The following is a 21,614-nucleotide window of genomic DNA, read 5'->3' on the forward strand; positions in this document are numbered from 1 at the left end:
GTTTGGTGTTGTGAATCCATGCTTTCACAGAGTGTTGTGAACAGTCTGGAGTTCAAACCTTGGCTATGAATATCATTAATAATCTTCACTGTGCTGTGTCATTCATCATGTGTTCAACTCAGTGGAGAGTTTGTTTGCAACTAAATGCTGCTGGTGAATTATATAGTGCATGGACAACATTTCTTTTATTTAAATTCACAGCTACCCCTGAGTGATGTCCATTCGTGCTCACAGCACTGTCCATACACACTCTGACACATTTTCCCCAGTCTAAGCCCTTTGCTTGAAAGTACTCATTAAGACCATTAAGTATGTCTAAACTACTGGTCCAACCAGGTAGGTCAAGACAACAGAGTCAGTATATTTCATGAAGCAAAATAGAATAGCATGGTCACTCACATCAATTGATTCATCAAGTTGAATGGCAAAACATTTTGATCTCTTTAGCCCTCTCTAAAATTTCCTCTTCAATATATTTGGTCATATCAACAATTCTCTGAATGGTATTGTCCAAAAGTGATATAACCTCAAGTTTTTGTGCAGCTTGAGGACCCAAACTTTCATGAGTGACATCTAAGATGCAAGGCTTTAATAATTCTTCATCAATAGTGAACATTGTCTTTCATTTTCAATATTCAAAGGGCAACCAAATAAGACACTTGAAGCAGCCATTTGTCACTAGTCATCATTTTCTTCATTTGAATTTTCTGACTTTTCATTTGGTTGTGTAATCTTTCAAAAAGATCCAATGACTTCTCAATAAGATTGCTATGCTTTGAAGGCAAATAACAAGTAAGTTTGAAAGGTTTTATTGTATCACTTGACACAATTTCAGGACATACTGCACAGGAGGGCCGTGGCAATAATTTACTAACAGGTGCTACAGTGAAACCAAGTTTTAAATACTCCTTAACTTACTGCATAACAAAGTTTCCTTTTTCCTTTTTTTTTTTTTTTTTTTTTTTTTTGGTGTCTGATGCACCTTCCAAATTATCAGCACATTTCTTTTTCACTATTTCTTTTAAACTTGAAGCGCTATGGCCTGACCTGTGCTGGTACAGTGGGTAAAGTGTCAACCTGGAATGCTGAGTTTGCTGGTTTGAAACCCTGGACTTGCCCGGTGAAGGCACATATGGAAGTTGATGCTTCCTGCTCCTCTTCCCACTTCTCTCTCTCTGTCTCCCCTTGTCCAAAATAAATAAATTTTAAAAATTAAACTTGAAACATTAATACTTGGTTTACTTTCATCACTACCAGTTTTTTTTACTATTGTTTTTGCTTTTGAAGAAGGTTAAAATGTTTTGTTTTTTTCTTTCCATTTTGTAGAGTTTTAAAATTTACAGTACAGTGACACAAAAACACATTATAATTTATTTGCAAACAATACAGACACGTTCTGAACAGGTGAGTACATGCATGTTATTTGCTTTGCACAAGAGTGAAAAAAAAAAGTACTACCAAGAGAGGGAGAGGTCTGGAAATGGAATCATGTAACAGTTTTATTATGCTGCACACAATAGTGCATTAAGGTTCAAACTGATACTTGGTTTCCAAATGCCACATGTACCATGCATTGAACACTATTTAACTTTGATCAAAATATTTGTGCATGCATGTAAAAAATGAACTACAGAGAGGGGGACAGGGAGTTACAGTCTGAATATAACCTAGCTGGCTGGAAACCAAAACACACAATGAATAAAGTTTTACCAGTGCCTAATAGTGCAACATGGTACAAACTGGTGTTTGATTTCCAAACTCCACAGGTACGATGCATTGAACACTACATAAGTTTGTCCAAATGCTTTTTTTTTCTATTGCACGTGATTTGTAAATACTCTGCACATGTACAAAGTTGTCCCAACAAGCCTACAAGTTCCAAATATATCTACAACAACCTCAATAGTATTTTCATTGATGATTAAAAAGGCTAAGTGACGATCTCCCTAAGCATAAGCAAATTCAACTAAGATCATTAGTCTATAATCTTTATACAACAACATCAGAGTGGTTAACTCTTCAGTGATAAACACTGGTTTAGGGGCTGTACTTCTTACAGGCCAGTAAATTCCATTCTCAAAAGGGACAGAGGCTAAACAGATGATGAAGAGAGGGTGGAAGAGGAGAAATTGGGAGGTAGAAATTGTGAAGGGTGTCGCTAAGAACGCATATATGGATGACTTATGTTTTAACCTGTATTGCATCCACTTCCCTTTCCCAGAAACAGCACCTCAGTTTTCTTTTGGGGACACAGTATATGTAATATTCTATAAACTCCTAAATTCAGCCGCACTTGAACCATCCTTCCCCTTTCTTTACGCTTTAGAAGGATACATAGCTTAACTGACATGGCATGTGGGTGTGTGTGCAGGGTTTTTTTTTTTTTTTTTTTTTGGGGGGGGGTCTCTCCACCAGCTCCATCTTGTCCAGTCTTTCGGAGCTTTCATCTAGTCTGTAGAGGTCCTTCCTAACCACTCGAGTGTTCTTACACTGCCCACTCCTCATAAGGTCACTTTTGACCAGTGGCAATGTGAAACCTCAGACATTTAATTTTTAAATTAACTGTAAAATTTTAGTTCTTTTTATTTTAAATTCTTGTCTTAAACTTTCCCATAGGTTCTCGGAACCATCCCAGGCTGCAGGCCCTGTTCGCATCACGCCCGACGGATAAACATGGTCATGTGCAGCCCGAAACAGAACCGGCCTGCAGCGGCCCTCGAGCGGGCGACGGGAACGGGAGCGCGCCGGGCCTCGCACGCAGGCGCGCGGCGCGGGGCGGGGCTGCGCCCTGCGCGCAGCCGCGGGGCTGGCGGGGCGGGGGCGGGGCAGCGGCCGAGGCCGAGCGGGACTTTGTGTTCCACAGACCCCCGCCCTCAACCCTTTGGGCGCATCCCACTCTTGCGTCGTGGCGAGCGCCCCCCCGCCCCGACCCGGCGGGCTCGGCCTCAGAGCATGGAAGGGGCCCGCCTCTACAGCCCTGCTGGAGTCCTGAGTGGACAGCCGCGCGCGACCTGACCCTCCGACCTCGCCACGGGGCCCATGGGCGCGTCCCCGCGAGCGGGCCGCGACGCCGAGGAAACCCTTGCTTGCGCTCGGCCGCGCGCACCCCGCCTCTCGGCGCCGGCCCGGGAGCCAGGTCCGCGGGCGGCGGCGGCGGCGGCCGGAGGGACAATGAGCAGCGCGGCGCGGGCGGGCCCGGCCCGGCTCGCCGCGCTCGCGCTGCTGACCTGCAGCCTGTGGCCGGCGCGAGCGGACAACGCCAGCCAGGAGTACTACACGGCGCTCATCAACGTGACGGTGCAGGAGCCCGGCCGCGGCGCCCCGTTCACGTTCCGCATCGACCGCGGGCGCTACGGGCTCGACTCGCCCAAGGCCGAGGTCCGCGGCCAGGTGCTGGCGCCGCTGCCCATCCATGGAAGTGAGTGCTGGGCGAGGGACGGAGCGGGGCGGAGTGGGCGGGGGTCCCTGCTCCGTTTCGCCAGGCCTCCCGCGCCTCTCCGCGGCCGGCCGGGGACCAGGTCTGGGTTGTGCGCAGCCCGGCCTGCTCGCTGCCGGGAGAGGGGCTCTGCGCGCGGCTGGGTTTTTCCTATTCTTCTCCACTTGGGGAGCTTCCTGTGCGTGCGGGAGGCTTGTTCTCGGGAGGGTGCTGGACTGCAAGCGTGCGGGGACGGTTGGGACAAAGGCGGCGGGGGAGGAGCGCAGAACTCCGTGGTGGGGTCTTAACCTGCCCCAATCACAGACTTAACGTTGCAGTGCCTCTCAAAGGATGAGGCCCTTTCCTCGCATAAAACGTGCGGTTTTTCTTAAGCAGCAAGTGGGGGCGAGAGGAATAGAAGAGTAAAATGGGCAAAATCTTCCCTGTTGCTTTAGGCTCTTGTTCTGCCCCGGTAGTTTTACTTCAATTTGACGCCAAAAAAATCTCAGATGGAGCATCTGATAGCCAAGTCTTCAGGTCACTAAAGGAGAAATGGGCAAAATTTTCAAGAATTGTTTTTGAAGTCATTTAGCTTTTACTGTTTTAAGCATAAATACGGGCTCTTTTTTAATTATTTGGTATAAAACATATTTGTAGAAATTACTGGTTATGTTTTAAAGGAAACTTTCCACACCGTGGAGTATGATTCTTAGTTTTTTTGTTGTTTTGTTTTTTCGAACTTTTTGGAAAATATCTGTTGTCTTCATCCCCCACTCTCACCCCGAGAATGCTGAGCAGGGGATTTTTTTAAGCTGCTTTTCGTGTTAAGATGACCTAAATTAGGCAATCTAAATAAGGTACTGGTGTTTGTTTTTATACTCTAACATAGGAAAACAGGCCCTTCCGACGTCTCTCTTTGGATGCTAAACTCTAAGTTGTTTTCTTTGAGGCAGTCGGACTGAGGAGGAAGAATCACAGAAGGCTGTTACTGTAGTCTGTCCCCAGTTTAGACCAGCTTTTCAAATGTCCACTTCTACACCAATAATCAGGTGCTTAACGTGCATTTCTCATCTCCACTTTGTTAAAAACAGTGGTCCCAGCTTGCCCACGGAAACAGCTTTGGTCTTTGGCTCATTCTGTAAATATTTGAGTGCCTTGTCACTGTGGTTGGGACACATAATATTGCCACACTGTGGCACCAACAATGGTTGCCTATTTTGTGGTGAGCAGGAGAAACTGAGGATCACGTGGAACGTAGGAAGAGGAAGAGAGGCGAACTATCCTGAGCAAGAGCTGGCCCTGTGCAGTGTTTTGAAATATGTGGTTTGTCTTTGGGGATTGGTTCCCATTGGCCTCAAATTTAAGACCATCACTTGAGGTTCTTGCCTCCAGAGTGCTAAACTACTTGTTGCTTGCCTGTCACCCTGAACAAAAGCCCCATCCTTGAGAATGCTAGTTAAGGTGTTTGGCTAGAAGAGTACTGGGAACTAGCTTCACTGATGTGTAGATGAAGCTTATTCCCCTGACACTAGGGAGATAGCTATGTAGAATTAAACGTTATATTGTGCTGCTGTAGGTAAATTGTGTGACACTGGGAAAGTAATTTGGTTCCTTGGCCTCAGTTTCATCTACAAAAGTGGAATGATGAAAAATTTACCTCCTGAGGTTGTTGAGAGTCTTGATTGGTTTCTGCTTTTTTTCGTTTGTTTTAATATTTTTATTTATTTATTCATTTTTAGAGAAGAGAAAGAGAGGGGGGAGAGAAGGGGGAAGGAGCAGGAAGCATCAGCTCCCATATGTGCCTTGACCAGGCAAGCCCAGGGTTTCGAACTGACGACCTCAGCATTCCAGGTCAATACTTTATCCACTGCCCCAGCACAGGCCAGGCCTGCGGTTTTTTTTTTAAAAAAGGATCTTCTTGTTAACCTAAATCAGTCTCTGAAGTGGTGGGGTTTCAACACTGCATCAAAGTAAACACTTTGGAGCGGTATGTGAAGACTGAGCCTGGGCTCAGTTCTTGGGTATCTGTCTGCTCTGCCTCTCCTTTGGCTAGGAGCTCATTTTATATTCACATATGAGTTTGTTACAAGTTTTCTCATGGTGTTGGTGGGATCCCTACAGGTGGTTTGAGTCTTGCTTTGTGGGGGGTCTGCACGTATAGTTTCTCTCTATCCAGCAAATATGAATTAAAATCCTACTTCATTCCAACCACTATTTATAAGGCACTAAGTATGAGGGAAGGGCAACAGCCGTGAACAAAACAGATAAAAAACCTCTTCCCTTCTTGACGCTGATATTCTAGGTGGGGTCTTTATAAATCAGTTTACTTGTAAATGAAGTCTCAAGACATTTTGCTGCATTTGCAGCCAGAACTTCAAGATGTATATTAAAAACAAGAAGGGTGCTGTCATATTTAAGGAAATGGTTTATGTCAATATTTGTTTTAAAAAATGGCTTAAAATTGGAACCTGGCCTGTGGTGGCTCAGTGGATTAAGTGTCAACTTGGAATGCTGAGGTCACCGGTTTGAAACCCTGGACCTGTCCAGTCAGGACACATACAAGAAACAACTATGAGATGATGCTTCCTGCTCCTCTCCACCGCCTTAATCTCTCTTTCCTGTCTCTAAAATCAATTAAAATAAATACATTTTTATCTTAGTGAAAGGAAGGGAGGCATAGAGAGACTACCACTTGCACCCCGGCTGGGATCCACCCCGCAAGCCCACTGGGGGGCGATGCTCTGCCCATCTGCGGCCCTTGCTCTGTTGCAACCGGAGCCATTTTTTTTTAGCACCTGAGGCGGAGGCCATGGAGCCATCCTCAGTGCCTGGGCTAACTTGCTCTAATTGAGCCTTAGCTGCAGGAGGGGAGGAGAAGAGAGAGAGAAGGAGAGAGAAGGAAGCAAGAGAGGAAGGGGTGGAGAAGCAGATGAGCGCTTCTCCTGTGTGCCCTGACCAGGAATCGAACCCAGGACTCCATATGCCAGGCTAATGCTCTACCACTGAGCCAACTGGCCAGGGCCAATACGTTTTTTAAAAATGGCTTAAAATTGGAATAATATATGGTGACAGAAAATGATTTGACTTTGGATGATGAGCACTCAACACAATCAACAGTTCAAATGCTATAGAGATGTTTACCTGGAACCTATGTACTCTTATTGATCTATGTCACACTATTAAATTTAATTTCTAAATTTAGAGAAATGGAATAATGTTTTGATATTTCACATCATGATATTCTTGATTTAGTGAGTTTCACATTTTTATGGCTTTAGAAAAAATATTGCATACCTCTTGACCTTTATACTTTTATAATTTTGAAGAATTGAAGAAATATTTTTGAAGAATTAAAGAAAATTCTTAACATCTTTATTGAGGACTTACTCAGTGTTGACACTAAACAAAAGTGTAACATCTTTATTGAGGACTTAGTGTTGACACTAAACTAAGTGATGTTCAAATTACAAAAACAAAAAGTTTGATACAATTCCTGGCCAAAAACAGCTGTGGTCAATAGATGTGAAATTAATGAAAAGTCATTTTGAGGATAAGTGTTTGGTAGAAATGAAGATAAAGGCAAAAATAACTTTACAGTTTTCCTAGAGCTTAATGTAATAATGACTCATTTTAAACCTCTGACTCGGTTTGTGAAATTAGAAACCTTTCTTGTTATTTCCAGTGCTACTATCAATTAACCATTTATGAATTTCTGAGCAAGATTTATTTGTCCAATACCTTTGAAGGGTATATTGTTTACTTCATAAACAAGTGTACTTTGAAAGTATGTTTTTTGTCATTAAATAGAAATACATTTGTAAGTGGAGATTTTTTTGTTTGGTGCTAACAAATTGTATGTTTTAACTGATAAAGAATTCATTTTTAGAAATGGACTTTTGAAGAAGCATGTTTTGTATTTATGTGCAGATCACAGTTGCTTCTGCAAAGGTTGAGCTTAGAACAAGAAACAATGGAAACTAGCTAGTATAGTATCTACTGTGAAGCAGACATTGTAGATGTGCTTTACGTATCCACACACTGACTTTTTGTTTGAGCCTAGAGTGGGGGTTGGGGGAGGAGAGGGTCCAGTGTTGATGATGTCATTATGTATGCAGATGTGCCAGTAAGAAGAATTTTGTGTCAGCCACTTTTTGCTTTGCATTGACATTTAGGTATTGGATCTCACAGCATTAGAGAATAATTTTACTAAATGATAAACTTTTTTTTGTCATCTTACTGACTATAAGGATGCAGTAAAACTTTCAAAAAATAATCTTGGGTTTTTATGGGTTTTTCTTTTATGACAGAGACAGAGAGAGGGACAGATAAACAGGAAGGAAGAGAGATGAGAAGCATCAGTTCTTCATTGTGGCTCCTTAGTTGCTCATTGATTGCTTTCTCATATGTGCCTTGACGAGGAAGGGGGGGGGCTACAGCAGACCAAGTGACCCCTTGCTCAATCCAGTGACCTTGGGCTCAAGCTGGTGAGCTTTGCTCAAACCAGATGAGCCCACGCTCAAGCTGGTGACCTCAGGGTTTCGAACCTGGGTCCTCTGTGTCCCAGTCCGACACTCTATCCACTACACCACTGCCTGGTCAGGCAAGTTTTTTTTTGTTTGATTTTTTACAGAGATAAGAGAGTCAGAGAGAGGGACTGACAGACAGGAATGGAGTGAGATGAGAAGCATCAATCACTAGTTTTTAGTTGCGACACTTTAGTTGTTCATTGATTGCTTTGTCATATGTGCCTTGACCATGGGACTACAACAGACTAAGTAATCCCTTGCTCAAGCCAGCTACCGTGGGTCTAAGCAGGTGAGCTTTGCTTAAACCAAATGAGCCTGCGCTGAAGCTGGCAACCTCGGGATCTCAAATCTGGATCCTATGCATCCCAGTCTGAGACTCTATCTACTATGCCACCACCTGGTTCCCGCAGTCAGGCATGTTTTTTTTTTTTTTTTAGAGAAGGGGGAATAAAGAGGAGGGGGAGGAGCAGGAAGCATCAACTCCCATATGTGCCTTGACTGGGCAAGCCCAGGGCCTTGAACCGGCAACCTCAGCATTTCAGGTCGACGCTTTACTGCGCCACCACAAGTCAGGCAGGTTTTTATGTTTTAAAAGTGATTCTACCCCTGGCTGGGTAGCTCGGCTGGTTAGAGCATCATTCCTAAGTGCAGAGGTTGCTGGTTGAAACCCCTGTCAGGGCACATACAGGAATAGATGAATGTGCCTTTCTCTCTCTCTTTTCCTCTCTCTCTCAAAAATTAATAAATTTTTTTTAAACAGTGATATCTGTTGGAGCCCAAGTGTCCATCAGTGGACGAGTAGATTAAAAAGCAATGGTACATATACACAATGAAATACTATGAGGCCATGAAAAAGAAGGAAATATTTTTTGCGACAACATGGATGGACCTGGAAACTATTATGTTAAGTGAAATAAGCCAAGCAGAAAAAGAAAAATATCATATAACCTCACTCATTTGAGGAATCCAATGAACAATGTGAACTGAGGAATGGAATTAAGACAGAGGAGGGATCAAAGGGACCAGAGGAAAAGAGGACAGAGGGAAATCGAGGATGATAGGATGGGATAAACCTGAAGGGAAGAGGGAAGGATGCTGGGAGGAGGGGGGCAAGGGAGATGTTGAGGGGAATACAGGGGTGGGGGGGACGCATGCAGGGCAACACTAGAAACTATGTAAACACAATAAATTAAAATCAATTAAACAAAAAAAGTAGCCCTGGCCGGTTGGCTCAGCGGTAGAGCGTCGGCCTAGCGTGCGGAGGACCCGGGTTCGATTCCCGGCCAGGGCACACAGGAGAAGCGCCCATTTGCTTCTCCACCCCTCCGCCGCGCTTTCCTCTCTGTCTCTCTCTTCCCCTCCCGCAGCCAAGGCTCCATTGGAGCAAAGATGGCCCGGGCGCTGGGGATGGCTCTGTGGCCTCTGCCTCAGGCGCTAGAGTGGCTCTGGTCGCAATATGGCGACGCCCAGGATGGGCAGAGCATCGCCCCCTGGTGGGCAGAGCGTTGCCCCTGGTGGGCGTGCCGGGTGGATCCCGGTCGGGCGCATGCGGGAGTCTGTCTGACTGTCTCTCCCTGTTTCCAGCTTCAGAAAAATGAAAGAAAGAAAGAAAGAAAAAAAAAAGTAGTATCTGTTGGATACATTCCTTATACCTGAATTTAGTTTTTAAAATTCTCATAAAGAGTGAAGGAGATGGGGCCCTGGGCCAGTGGCTCAGTGAACAGAATATTGGCCCGGCTTATGGACATCCCAGGTTCAACCCAGGTTTTACCCAGGTTCGATTCCTGGTCAGGACACACAGGAGAAGCAACCATCTGGTTCTCTTCTCTTCCCTCTCCTCCTTCTTTCCCTCTTCCTCTCCTGCAGCCAGTGGCTTGATTGGTTTGAGTGTGGCCTTGGGCACTAAGGATAGCTCCGATGGAGCACATCAGCTTCAGGCCCTAAAAGTAGCTCTGTACTCAAGCATTGGCCCCAGATAGGGTTGCCAGGTGAATCCTGGTTGGGGCGCATGCAGGAGTCTGCCTCACTATCTCCCCTCCTCTCACCTTAAAAAAAAAAAAAGGTAAACCTGACCTGTGGTGGCGCAGTGGATAAAGCGTCAACCTGGAAATGCTAAGGTCACCGGTTTGAAACCCTGGGCTTGCCTGGTCAAGGCACATATGGGAGTTGATGCTTCCAGCTCCTCCCTACCTTCTCTCCCTGTCTCTCTCTCCTCTCTCTCTCCCTCTCTGTCTGTCTCTCTCCCTTTCTCTCTCCTCTCTAAAATGAATTTAAAAAAAATTTTTTTTTAAATCTAAAAAAAAAAAAGGTGAAGGAGATGGATGTGTAAATAAGAGCTGGAGTGAAAGGGGTTATATAATGTTGCAGTTCACTATGGCAAATGCATGGCTACTGGAGATAGAGGTTTCAAAATATCGATATTTAGAGGAAAAGTGGGAATGATCCTTGGAGCAAAGAATCTGAAAGAAAAAAGAATTCAGAAGGAGCTGGAGGCTCTAAACATCAGATTTTGACATAAATTGAATAACCAAGCAAGAAGATAAAAGAGACGTACAATAAATTATTTCACAATTTAGAAAATATCTTTACATACTGTATTTTTCCTTTCGTTTTGGGTGATCAATTAGCATATAAATATTTGAATATTAAAAAAATTAACCTCCCCCCAAATATCCATCCTGTTATCATCCAGTTTCTCTGTATCTCTTTATGACCGAGCTTCTCATAAGTGTTATCTATAGTTGTTGCCTTTAATTTTTCCTCCTACTATTATTATTCTTTTCATATTCTGGAGGGGTTTGCTGTGCCAGTGATTTTAATAAAGACCTGGTGTATTGAACTGCAGGATCCCTAGGACCTCAGTGTGTGGAATAGTGGCCCAAGACTAAGGAAGAAGTTAATAGGAATAATATATGGTCCTGCATTAGGAATAAGATACTAGGTCCTGCATTAAGGGGAGTTGAAAGAGATAAGCTTAGCTGCATGTCACAGGACAAAACCTGTGAGCTCTGAGTGTCTCGCCCAGTCCTGTCCTGCATGCATTCGGGCCCTGGATCCTAGGTAACACTGGTTCCACTTCATAGAGGCCAAGCACACCTATAGTTTATGGTTAGCTCTGAATGTGAGTTTTAAGACATGAACTAACTACAGAATATTATTTTGAATACTATTATAAAAGGGAGATCCTTCATTTGAAAGATAGATTAGATGGCTTCTAAAATCCTTCCACCTTGAGCAATGTGAGACTGTAAAGTGGTAAAACAAATCTTTTTTTTTCTTTTAAACAAATCTTTTTAAACAGACATCCCAAAATATACCTATTAAGGAGAGTATATACACATATATTGTGCAGCAGTGAAAACATCAATGTAAATACTTTTCAAATTTGTGAGATTATGTGCAATGTATCAAATTTTTGTCTTTTCTAGATTAGAATTTTGACAGTTGACAGTTATTTTGAGGCAGTTACTTGTTTCTGAGCTTGTGAACTCTCTCTCTAGAGAATGCTCAAGGAGGAGTTCAGTAATGTTTTGGGCCATGTCCGCAAGGTGGGATGAACACATAGTCCTCAGAGCTGGTTCTTTTAAGTGTAGCAGTTTTGACTTACGTACTAAACGAAACTAAGTTTTCAGGACTATCAACATTTCTTTACGTCATCTTCCTTAGGGTATTTTATTTATTAGCCATTCATTATTTTCCATAAATTGTAGTAAGTATAGCTTTCTTTACTGTTGGAGGCAACTTTGAATAAAACAAAGGGAACACTTCAAATGTCAAGTGAAATAAATAAAAAATTACTTAAAGTACCTCTTCTGTGCTTGTGTTATGCAAGCCCTGTAGTGTGTGCAAAGGACAGGGTATGCAGTTCCTGCCTGGGAGAACTTCATCCTTTTTTTTGAGGACATCAGCCTTGTCTGGATGGCACAACAAGGATCCACTCTTGCAGAAGATGTGTGTGACTGTCTTTAGCCTACAAGGGGATTTTGTTCTGAAGCAGAGCTCTGCACTCTGCACTACATCCAGTGGGCAGCCACCTGTTGTGTTAAACAGTTTATTGGAACCAGCTCTGTCCATTAGTTTACATGTCTGTGGCTGCTTTCAGGCTACAGAGTTGAGTGATTGTAACAGGAGCCTATGTGGCCTGCAAGCCTAAACTTTACTATCTGGCCCTTTAAGAAAGCATTTGACCATCCCTGTTCTAAAGGTCCATTTATAACTTTAGTTTTTCCCATTAAAAACTATGTTATGGATTTATGGATGAGAATTTTATTCCTACCTAACTAAATTGTCCCAACCTATAAGGTCCTGAAAGTTAGGAATGGTGTCTTCTTTGTTTCAGCTTAGCACCTAGGACTGTGCTTGACACTAGCAAGTGTGATTTGCGTTTAGTCCTGTGGTTCTTGGTTTGGTACAAAACTGATGGCAGGCATTTTAGGAAGGTGGGATGTGGGGTGGGGATTGATGGACAGAGTGGACTGGAGGGCCTCTGTTACTGTGCTAGATCATAAATGGCATGGAGACCAGAGAAGAATATATTTGGACTTGTAGTCTAGAATGGTTTCATTGAAATGTGGAAGTTGAGGTCAAAGTTGACTGGTTCTGTTTCTAGCCATAATGAAGTAACAGGCACCAGGTTTACCTTCCTACCATAAGTGACTGGAAAACTTGTCACAGTTGTGAAACAGTGGTTTTAGAAATGGATCAATAGCACAGGACAGTGATCTCTGAGAGAACGGAAGTAAACAAGCCCTGTGGCTGCCCCAGACCATCACCTGGAGACTTGCCATGCTGCAGTGCAGGGACAGAGAATCCCAAAAGAATCAGTGGTCTTTCTGAACTGGAGCGAGTCCAGAGCTCACAGAGGCTATGTCAGAGGTGAATGTGGTGGAGGTAAAGTACTGGAGAGGAGGGAACTGCACGGAGAGTGAATTCTGGAGAACTACAGTGCGTTCCCTCAGACTGATTTGCACATTTGTTTAAGGACTGTCAAATTGGCAGGTGGAGTTCTCATGAAACTGGAAGTAGTTCATATTCTCACTGATCAGAGTAGGAATACTTCCTAAAGTATAGGGCAGGGGTCCCCAAACTTTTTACACAGGGGACCAGTTCACTGTCCCTCAGACCGTTGGAGGGCCGGACTATAAAAAAAACTATGAATAAATCCCTATGCACACTGCACATATCTTGTTTTAAAGTAAACAAAACGGGAACAAATACAATATTTAAAATAAAGAACAAGTAAATTTAAATCAACAAACTGACCAGTATTTCAGTAGGAAACCATGGGCCTGCTTTTGGCTAATGAGATGGTCAATGTCCGGTTCCATATTTGTCACTGCTAGCCGTCACAAGTGATATGACGCGCTTCCAGAGCCGTGACACGTGCATCCCGTGTCACGGGAAGTAGCACTATACGTGAGTGACGCCACGCTTTGTGCCACTGACCACCAATGAAAAAGGTGCCCCTTCCAGAAGTGTGGCGGGGGCCGGATAAATGGCCTCAGGGAGCCACAGTTTGGGGACCCCTGATATAGGACATGGCGTGAGGCCAGATTAGCCCTTGAGAAAACCCTGTTCTGAACCCGCCTATACGGGCAAATCTGCTTGGCCCTGGCCAGTGGCTCTGTGGACAAAGCATCAGCCTGGCAAATGGATGTCCTGGGTTTGACTCCCGGTCAGGGCACACAAGAGAAGCAACCATCTGCTTCTCTTTCCCTCTCACAGCCAGTGGCTCGATTGGTCCGAGTGTCAGCTGTGGGTGCTAAGGATAGCTCAGTTGATTCCAGCATCAGCCCCAGACAGAGGTTGCTGGGTAGATCCTGGTTGGGGCACATGCAGGAGTCTGTCTCACTATCTCCCTTCCTCTAAAGAAAAAAAAAAAGCAAACCTGCTTGAAAGGATCAGACTGATTTGGAGTCACTTAACTGGTCCATAACAAAACCCAACAGTGATATTGAAAGGAATACAATAAAATCTGGCTTCCAAAAGCAATTCAAGACAGACATCCAATGAAAAATTAAACAGGAAAACATGACCCATAAAACAGACCAAAAGCAATCAGTAGAAACAGGCCTAGAAATGGAACAAATGATATAATTGCAGATAAAGATGTTAAAGCAGCTATTACAGACATACTCAGTTTACTCAAAGAGATAAAAAAAACCCAACATGAACATATTGAGAGAAATGAATATAAAAAAGACTCACATCAAACTTTGAGCAGTTAACTCAAACCCAAAAAAAGTGTGGGATTTATATTAACAGAGAGAAGGGTATACCTGGAGGGTGGTATTTCCTGTTTGGGGCTCTCATTTATCCCAGGTAGTGTGAATGTACTAAACACTATTGAACTGTACACTTAAACATGGTTAAGATGTTAAATTTTGTACCCATTTCCAGAACTCATTCATCTTGCAAAACAAACTCCACGCCCCATTCTCTCCTTCCCCCAGTTCCTAGCAACCACCCTTCTACATTTTGTCTCTATGAACCTGACAACTCCAGGAATCTCATCTAAGTGTAATCATACAGTATTTGTCTTCTTGTGACCAGTTTATTTCACTTAGCATACACATGTTGTAGTATGTGTCAGGATACTGTTGAAGAGTCTTAATGTGGGGAGTGAGAAAACCAAATTTTTTTAATTAGCAAATACTTTTACTGGCTATGACATACACAGAAAAATACACAATTTTAAGCCTACAGCTTAATAAATCACCAGTGAACACACTGATGTAACTAAACCTGGTAGGAAATAGAGCATTACCAGTTTCTGAGAGCTCCCCAGAAGTCCCCTTTCGTCACTCATCCTCCATCCCTTCCCAAAGTAAATACATCCCCGACTTTAAACACCATAGATTATGCCTGTTTTTAAACTTTATATATATAGACTCTTGGTACACATTCTTTTGTATTCTTGTAATTGCTCTTAGTCTCATATTAGTGAAATGAATTTATGTTCCTGCCTGTAGTAGTAGTTTTGTGAGTGATCCAGTGTATGAACACATCACAATTTTATCTGTGCTGTTGATGGGCATGTGGGTTGCCTGCTCTTTGGCCCTTGCAAGTAGTACTGTCAGAAGCATTGTGTTTGTGTCTTTTGTTATAAATATGTAACCCTTTGTTAGGTGTGAAATTGCTTAGGAGTGGAATTGTTCTCTCCTCAGTTTTTGTTCAAGCTCTCTTTGTCCAACACGGTATCTTTCCTCCAGAAATCTATTATTCCTCCTGTTTGCTGTTTCAGTCAACAGCACCATCTCTACCCAGAATTATGCCAGAAACTGAGACCTCTCCTTTTTTTTTTTTTCTTTTCTGTGACAGAGACGGAGAGAGGGACTGACAAACTGGAAGGGAGAGAGATGAGAAGCATCAGTTCTTTGTTGTGGCACGTTAGTTTCTCATTGATTGCTTTTTCATATGTGCTTTGACCGGGGGCTACGGCAGACCGAGTGACCCCTTGCTCAAGCCAGCGACCCTGGGCTCAAGCTGGTGAGTCTTGCTCAAATCAGATGAGCCCACACAAGCTGGTGACCTCGCGGTTTCAAACCTGGGTCCTCTGTGTTCCAGTCTGATGCTCTTGTCCCCTGCACCACCACCTGGTCAGGTGAGACCTCTACTTTAGAGCCCCACCCCACCTCATAGCTAATGACCAAGTCTTGTTGATCCAAACTCCTAAATACCTCTAAAATGTGTCCAAACCTCTAAAATGTTTCTCTCCACATCTATTGCAACCTTCTTTAATCTCTGACCTAAACTGTGGCTTCCTCACTGGCTTCTGTGTGTATATATTGTTGCCCCTCTAACCCATTCCCTGTAGTACTGGGACACAAACATTTTTGTTTTATGCGTGTACTTGTCCTCCATATATGCATTATACTAAAAAATGTTATATACCATGCTGTTCATTTTCTTTGATATAATATCTTAAGGTCCAGTACTTAGGTTAATAGTTAATGACAGCCTGACCAGGCGGTGGCACACTGGATAAGAGTGTCGGACTGGGACGTGGAGGACCTAGGTTCGAAACCCTGAGGTTGCCAGCTTGAGCGCGAGCTCATCTGGTTTGAGCAAAAGCTCACCAGCTTGAGCCCAGGGTCGCTGGCTTGAGCAAGGGGTCACTCAGTCTGCTGTAGCCCCCAGGCAAGGCACATATGAGAAAGCAATCAATAAACAACTAAGGTGCTGCAACAAAGAATTGATGCTTCTCGTATCTCTCCCTTTCTGTCTCTCTTCCCTATCTGTCTCTCTCTCCGTCTTTCTCTGTCTCTGTCACACACAAAAAAATAGTTAATGACAGCTTAATAAATCTGTATTTCTAATAGTCTTCATATTAATTTCTTTTTTTTTTTTTTTTTTTTTGCTTTTCCAATCTGATTAGTTGTTTGTTTGTTTTAAACCTTTTATTTTAGCTAAAAAGAGCCTGTACAGGAGTAGAAATGTTAGCTTTGCCCGTTTCTTTTTGTTTTATGTTGCAGGGATTTTTAAAAAACATTTGTTTAATAAGGAACAAGTTAGTTAAAAGTATGTATGTAGTCTTGGCCCTGGCCAGTTTGCTCAGTGGTAGTGTCAGCCTGGAGTGTGGAAGTCCTAGGTTCAATTCCCAGTCAGGGCACACAGGAGATGTGACCATCTGCTTCTCCACCCCTCCCACTCCTCTTCCACTCCTGCAGCCATGGATCGAAAGGTTCAAGCGGTTTGGCCTCCGGTGCTGAGGATGGCTCCATGGCCTCCGCCTCAGGCACTGAAATAGCTCTATTAGGAGCAGCGGAGGAGCAGCAGCCTCGTAGGGGGCTTGCTGAGTGGATATCCAGTCAGGTGCATGCGGAGTCTTTCTCCCTGCCTTCCTCCCTCCTTGCCTCTCACTTAAAAAAAAAAGTAGTTGGTCTCATCTGTAAATCCATGTGACTGGGTATATGCTATTTTGCAATAAACTGAAAACAAATACATATGAGGGAGTCTCTGCCATCCCCTTTACATTTGTGGAATTTCACTCTTTCTTCGGGACACCTCAAATAGTATAGGAGACACACAGCCATCTGACATGGCTTGAGGAAAGCAGCCAGTGTTAATCCATAATAAATGTCAATAAAGCTTATTGCCTAAGTGATTTTTTAAAAATTCAAGTAAATTTAGAAAGGTCACTTGATACAAAATCACACATGCCAAAAAAATTAAAATGTTAGTTGTACTTCTAAATGGCAGGAACAAAATATTAGAAACTAAAATTTAAAACACCATTTACAATGGCATTGTCACTGAAGACTACAAAATGTCTCAAGAAATTAAAGAATATCTAAATAAATGGAAGGACATATACCATGTTCATGGATCCAAAGACTTAAAAGTGTTAAGATGGTAGTATTTCCCAAATTGACCTGCACAATCCTAAGAAAATAATGAGCTGGGTTATTTTTGCAGAGGTTGATAAGCTGATCCTAAAATTCATGTGGGTCAAGAATAGTCAAAACAATCATAAAAGAGCAAAAATAGAGGGCTCGTGTTTCCTGATTTAAAAATTTGCTCCAGGACAGTGTGGTACTGGCGTAGACATCAGTAAATCAATAAAATAGAACTGAGATCCAGAAGTGAAAGAGGTGCCAAGAAAATTAAATGAGTCAAAGTGGGTCTTTTCAAAGGGTGCAGGGTACACTGGAGAGCCAAGAAGACTGAGAGGGAGATGGAGGAGGCTAAAGGAATACGTATTGTTTTAAAAGTTAAGTGATTAGCCCTCTGGCACTGCTGAGGAGGATTATGTGCTGAAGACTGGAATTTATACTTTGCATTTGCTAATCTAAAACAAAGTGACTAGAAATTTGGAAGAAAACAAATATATCATTATATTTGCAAATCCCAGGACCAAGAGAGCTGGGTAGTTACAAATTATCTTAATGGGATGAGAGATTACTTGAAGAAACCAGAATGAATGCACAAGTTGTAAACAGTTGTTTTACTGCAAAGAGAGAGCATGTAACAGAAACCTATCCTAATAATGTATTTGCTTTCTTACACCCATTTTTTATGTCCTTTAACTTTGCTCTGGTTGCCTCAGTTCTCAGGTTATTCTCCTTGATAGAGAAAGGAAAAGCAAAAGAGGTTTTGAGAATGTTTTCATCCATTGTTTGGGGGACCTGAGCAGATGTATTTCCTATTCTGGCTCTGAAAAAAAACTAAAAAGAAAAATAATCTTTTGGAAAGGGTATGAAAGAAGCAAAGCCCCTTTGCTTGTTCTTGTCATTACTGGCAATCTTAATCTTAATCTCTTTTTCAGTTTTTTAGTTTTGAAAAAAAAAGATTTAAGTCTGTGCTGTTATCCTAAATTTGTCTTTACAGCTTTTGGATGTCTTCCTTAATGTTTAATTTATCTTATGCATTCTAGCTGGTTTCTTATGTAGTTTCCCATCAAGATGATTTGTAATTATCCAGCCTGCTTTGCCCTGGGATTTGCAAAACTAAAATGATAGGTTGCTTTCTTCCAAGTATTTGGTGACTTCACATGCTGGGTCTCTGTTAGGTTCAGGGTAGCATTTACCCTGGTTACCCTTGGCCATTGCCCTGTGGGAGGTGAAATGAATGGTAAAGCAGATCAGGATCTTGTTAGACTCACTGCTTTAAGCTGATTGATTTCTACAGTTCTGTAGATAATTGGAGTCCCTGCCAGTGCTCTACCATGTGTACCTGTTTTGTGATTTGTTAAGAACTTCCATATTTATTTCATTTGGTAAATTGACCTTGGTTATTGCTCCCATCAAAATCTCATTTTTATATCCCAGGTATATTGTTTAGTTATTCTTTTCACTTGGATGACACACACTATCTTGATATAAAATATCTGCTTCTACTTTTTCCCCTCTGAATAGTAGCTTCTTCAGAAGAATATATCTTTCCATCATTGAGATCTACTTCAACAAGCCTCATTGATTATTTTGTATTTTTAAGGTAAACATTAAAGGGTTTTCTTACTATATTTTTGGTTTATGGACATCTCAGCTTATGAAAACTTTAAACCTCCTATTCTCATGTTTTCATGTGAGTTCTCTCCCACACATTTTTTTTCTAATTGTCCTTTATAAGGATTTAATTTCATGATTTTATTTTCATGATCTCCTATCTCCTTCCTCAGCAGTTTAGCTCAATCTGTGGACAAATACTTCTCTTAGTGTGAGCTACATTCTGCCTACCTTTGTGTGTGTGTGTGTGTGTCTGTGGAGAGTGAGATATTTCTTTTAACTCAGATATTCAAGAGATAACGACAATATACGCACTTAGCTCAGACCTGTGAAATGTAAGAAATGGTAGGAAACTGTGAATAGAAATTTGCATAAAACATGGACCCTAAGATGTTTTTTCTGTTGACTTGTCTAAGTTCTTTTCATATTTTGAGTATTAACCCCTTATCAGAATTGCAAATATTTTCTTCCATTCCTTAGGTAGCCTTTTCATTTTGTTGCTTGCATCCTTTGCTGGGCAGAAGCTTTTTAGCGTGATGTAGTCCTACTTATGTATTTTAGCTTTTATTGTCAAATCCAAAAAATTATTTCCAACACCAAAGAGTTTACTGCCTTTGTATTTGTCTAGGAGTTTTATGGTTCCAGGTTTCACAATCTATTTTGAGTTAATTTTTGTGTGGTATAAGATATTGGGCCCAGGCCCTGGCCGGTTGGCTCAGCGGTAGAGCGTCGGCCTGGCGTGCGGGGGACCTGGGTTCGATTCCCGGCCAGGGCACATAGGAGAAGCGCCCATTTGCTTCTCCACCCCCCCCCCCCTCCTTCCTTTCTGTCTCTCTCTTCCCCTCACGCAGCCAAGGCTCCATTGGAGCAAAGATGGCCCCGGGCGCTGGGGATGGCTCCTTGGCCTCTGCCCCAGGCGCTAGAGTGGCTCTGGTCAGGGCAGAGTGACGCCCTGGAGGGGCAGAGCATCGCCCCCTGGTGGGCAGAGCTTCGCCCCCTGGTGGGCGTGCCGGGTGTATCCCCGTCAGGCACATGCGGGAGTCTGTCTGTCTCTCCCCGTTTCCAGCTTAAAAAAAAAAAAAAAAAGATATTGGGCCCATTTTTATCTACTGTATTTGTTTCTGTAAGGTATTTCCCCCTCCAAGAAAGAAGGAAGGGGCCGGAGCCACGAAGTGTGGAATAATAAAAGGCTTTATTGAGTACAGAGCTCTTCCTGCTGATGAGGTTCCCTGGCATGAGGAAATATGGAGGCCAAGGAAGTTGCAAGGGGTGACCCCTGTGAGAGATATTTAAAGGGTCCCCAGGGTGGTCGAGCTAATATGACATGGTGAAATCTCACTGGCTGATGGAGGTCGCTTTTTTTCCCCAAGTACTCCTGGGAAGTTTCTTTTGGCACGCTTGGTTGTGGGTGGTCCTAGCCAAAGTTCCCAGGCCTGACCTTTCCCCATTATCCACCAGACCTTACAGTTTCATCCTCAGTTTCTTTCATTGATGTCTTGTAGTTTTCAGTGTACAGGTTTTTTCATGTCCTTGATGAAATTTATTTCAGGGTATTTTTTTTTTTGATGCAATTGTTGGTTATTTTCTTAATTTCTCTTTCTGATAGTTATTAGTGTTTAGAAATGTAACATGTTTGCATATTGATTTTGTATCCTGCAGCTTTACTGAATCAATTTATTATAACAGTTTTTTGGTAGTCTTTAGAATTTTCTGTATCATATCATCTACAAATAGAGGCAGTTTTACTTACTTTTAGATTTGGATGTCTTTTGCTTCTTTGTCTTGCCTAATTGCTGTGGCTAGGACTTCCAGTATTGTGTTAAATAAGAGCTAATTTTGATATTATGGTCCCTTTATACCCACTTTGTTGAGAGTTTGGTTCTTCTTTTAATCATAATCATGTTGAATTTTGTCAAATGTTTTTTCTGCATCTATTGATATCTTTGTCTTGCCTAATTGCTGTGGCTAGGACTTCCAGTACTATGTTAAATAAGAGTTGATTTTGATATTATGGTCCCTCTATACCTACTTTGTTGAGAGTTTGGTTCTTTTTTTAATCATAATTATGTTGAATCTTGTCAAATGTTTTTTCTGCATCTATTGATATAATTGTATGATTTTTATCCTTCAATTTCTTAATGGGATGTATCATATTGATTTGCAGATTTCAAACGATTCTTTCATCCCTGGAATAAATCTACCCTGGAATAAATCCACTTGTTCATGGTGTATGGTCCTTTCAATGTATTGTTGAATCTGTCATTCTTTTTTCTTCTTCTTTTTCCTTTTTTTTTTATGACAGAGAGAGAGAGAGGGACAGATAGACTGGAAGGGAGAGAGATGAGAGGCATCAGTTCTTCGTTGCAGCACCTTAGTTGCTCATTGATTGCTTTCTCATAGGTACCTTGGCTTGGGGGGGGGGGGTACAGCAGATTGAGAGACCCCTTGCTCAAGCCAGTGACCCTGGGCTCAAAGCTGGTGAGCCTTGCTCAAACCAGATGAGCCTGAGCTCAAGCCGGCAACCTTGGAGTTTCGAACCTGGGCCCTCTGCGTCACCACCTGGTCAGGTGAATCTGTCATTCTTATATTTGAAATTATGTTCCAGATATCCCAGTCTATATCAACATTGTCATCATGTCAGTCATTAGTACTAGAAGTACTAGTACCAGAAGAAAGAAGTGATAAATAGAACAAAATGGGAGTGTTCTAACATCTGTTACTTTTCTG

General features: G+C 42.5%; 1 protein-coding gene across 5 annotated transcripts in view; it reads left to right on the forward strand.

The window, feature by feature from the left end:
* The first annotated feature begins 2,805 nt into the window (after positions 1-2,805).
* The window catches only part of RNF130 (ring finger protein 130), a 154,058-nt gene continuing 135,249 nt past the window's right edge, over positions 2,806-21,614 (forward strand). For 4 of the 5 annotated variants that reach the window (XM_066272457.1, XM_066272458.1, XM_066272460.1 and 1 more), the window contains exon 1: positions 2,806-3,418. In XM_066272457.1, coding sequence (XP_066128554.1) covers positions 3,040-3,418 — 379 coding nt within the window. In that variant the 5' untranslated portion in view covers positions 2,806-3,039. The remainder of the gene's footprint in view (positions 3,419-21,614) is intronic. The other variant, XM_066272461.1, reaches the window with a different exon arrangement.

The sequence above is a fragment of the Saccopteryx bilineata genome, chromosome 4 (genome assembly GCF_036850765.1).
Source record: "Saccopteryx bilineata isolate mSacBil1 chromosome 4, mSacBil1_pri_phased_curated, whole genome shotgun sequence".
Classification (NCBI taxonomy): domain Eukaryota; kingdom Metazoa; phylum Chordata; class Mammalia; order Chiroptera; family Emballonuridae; genus Saccopteryx; species Saccopteryx bilineata.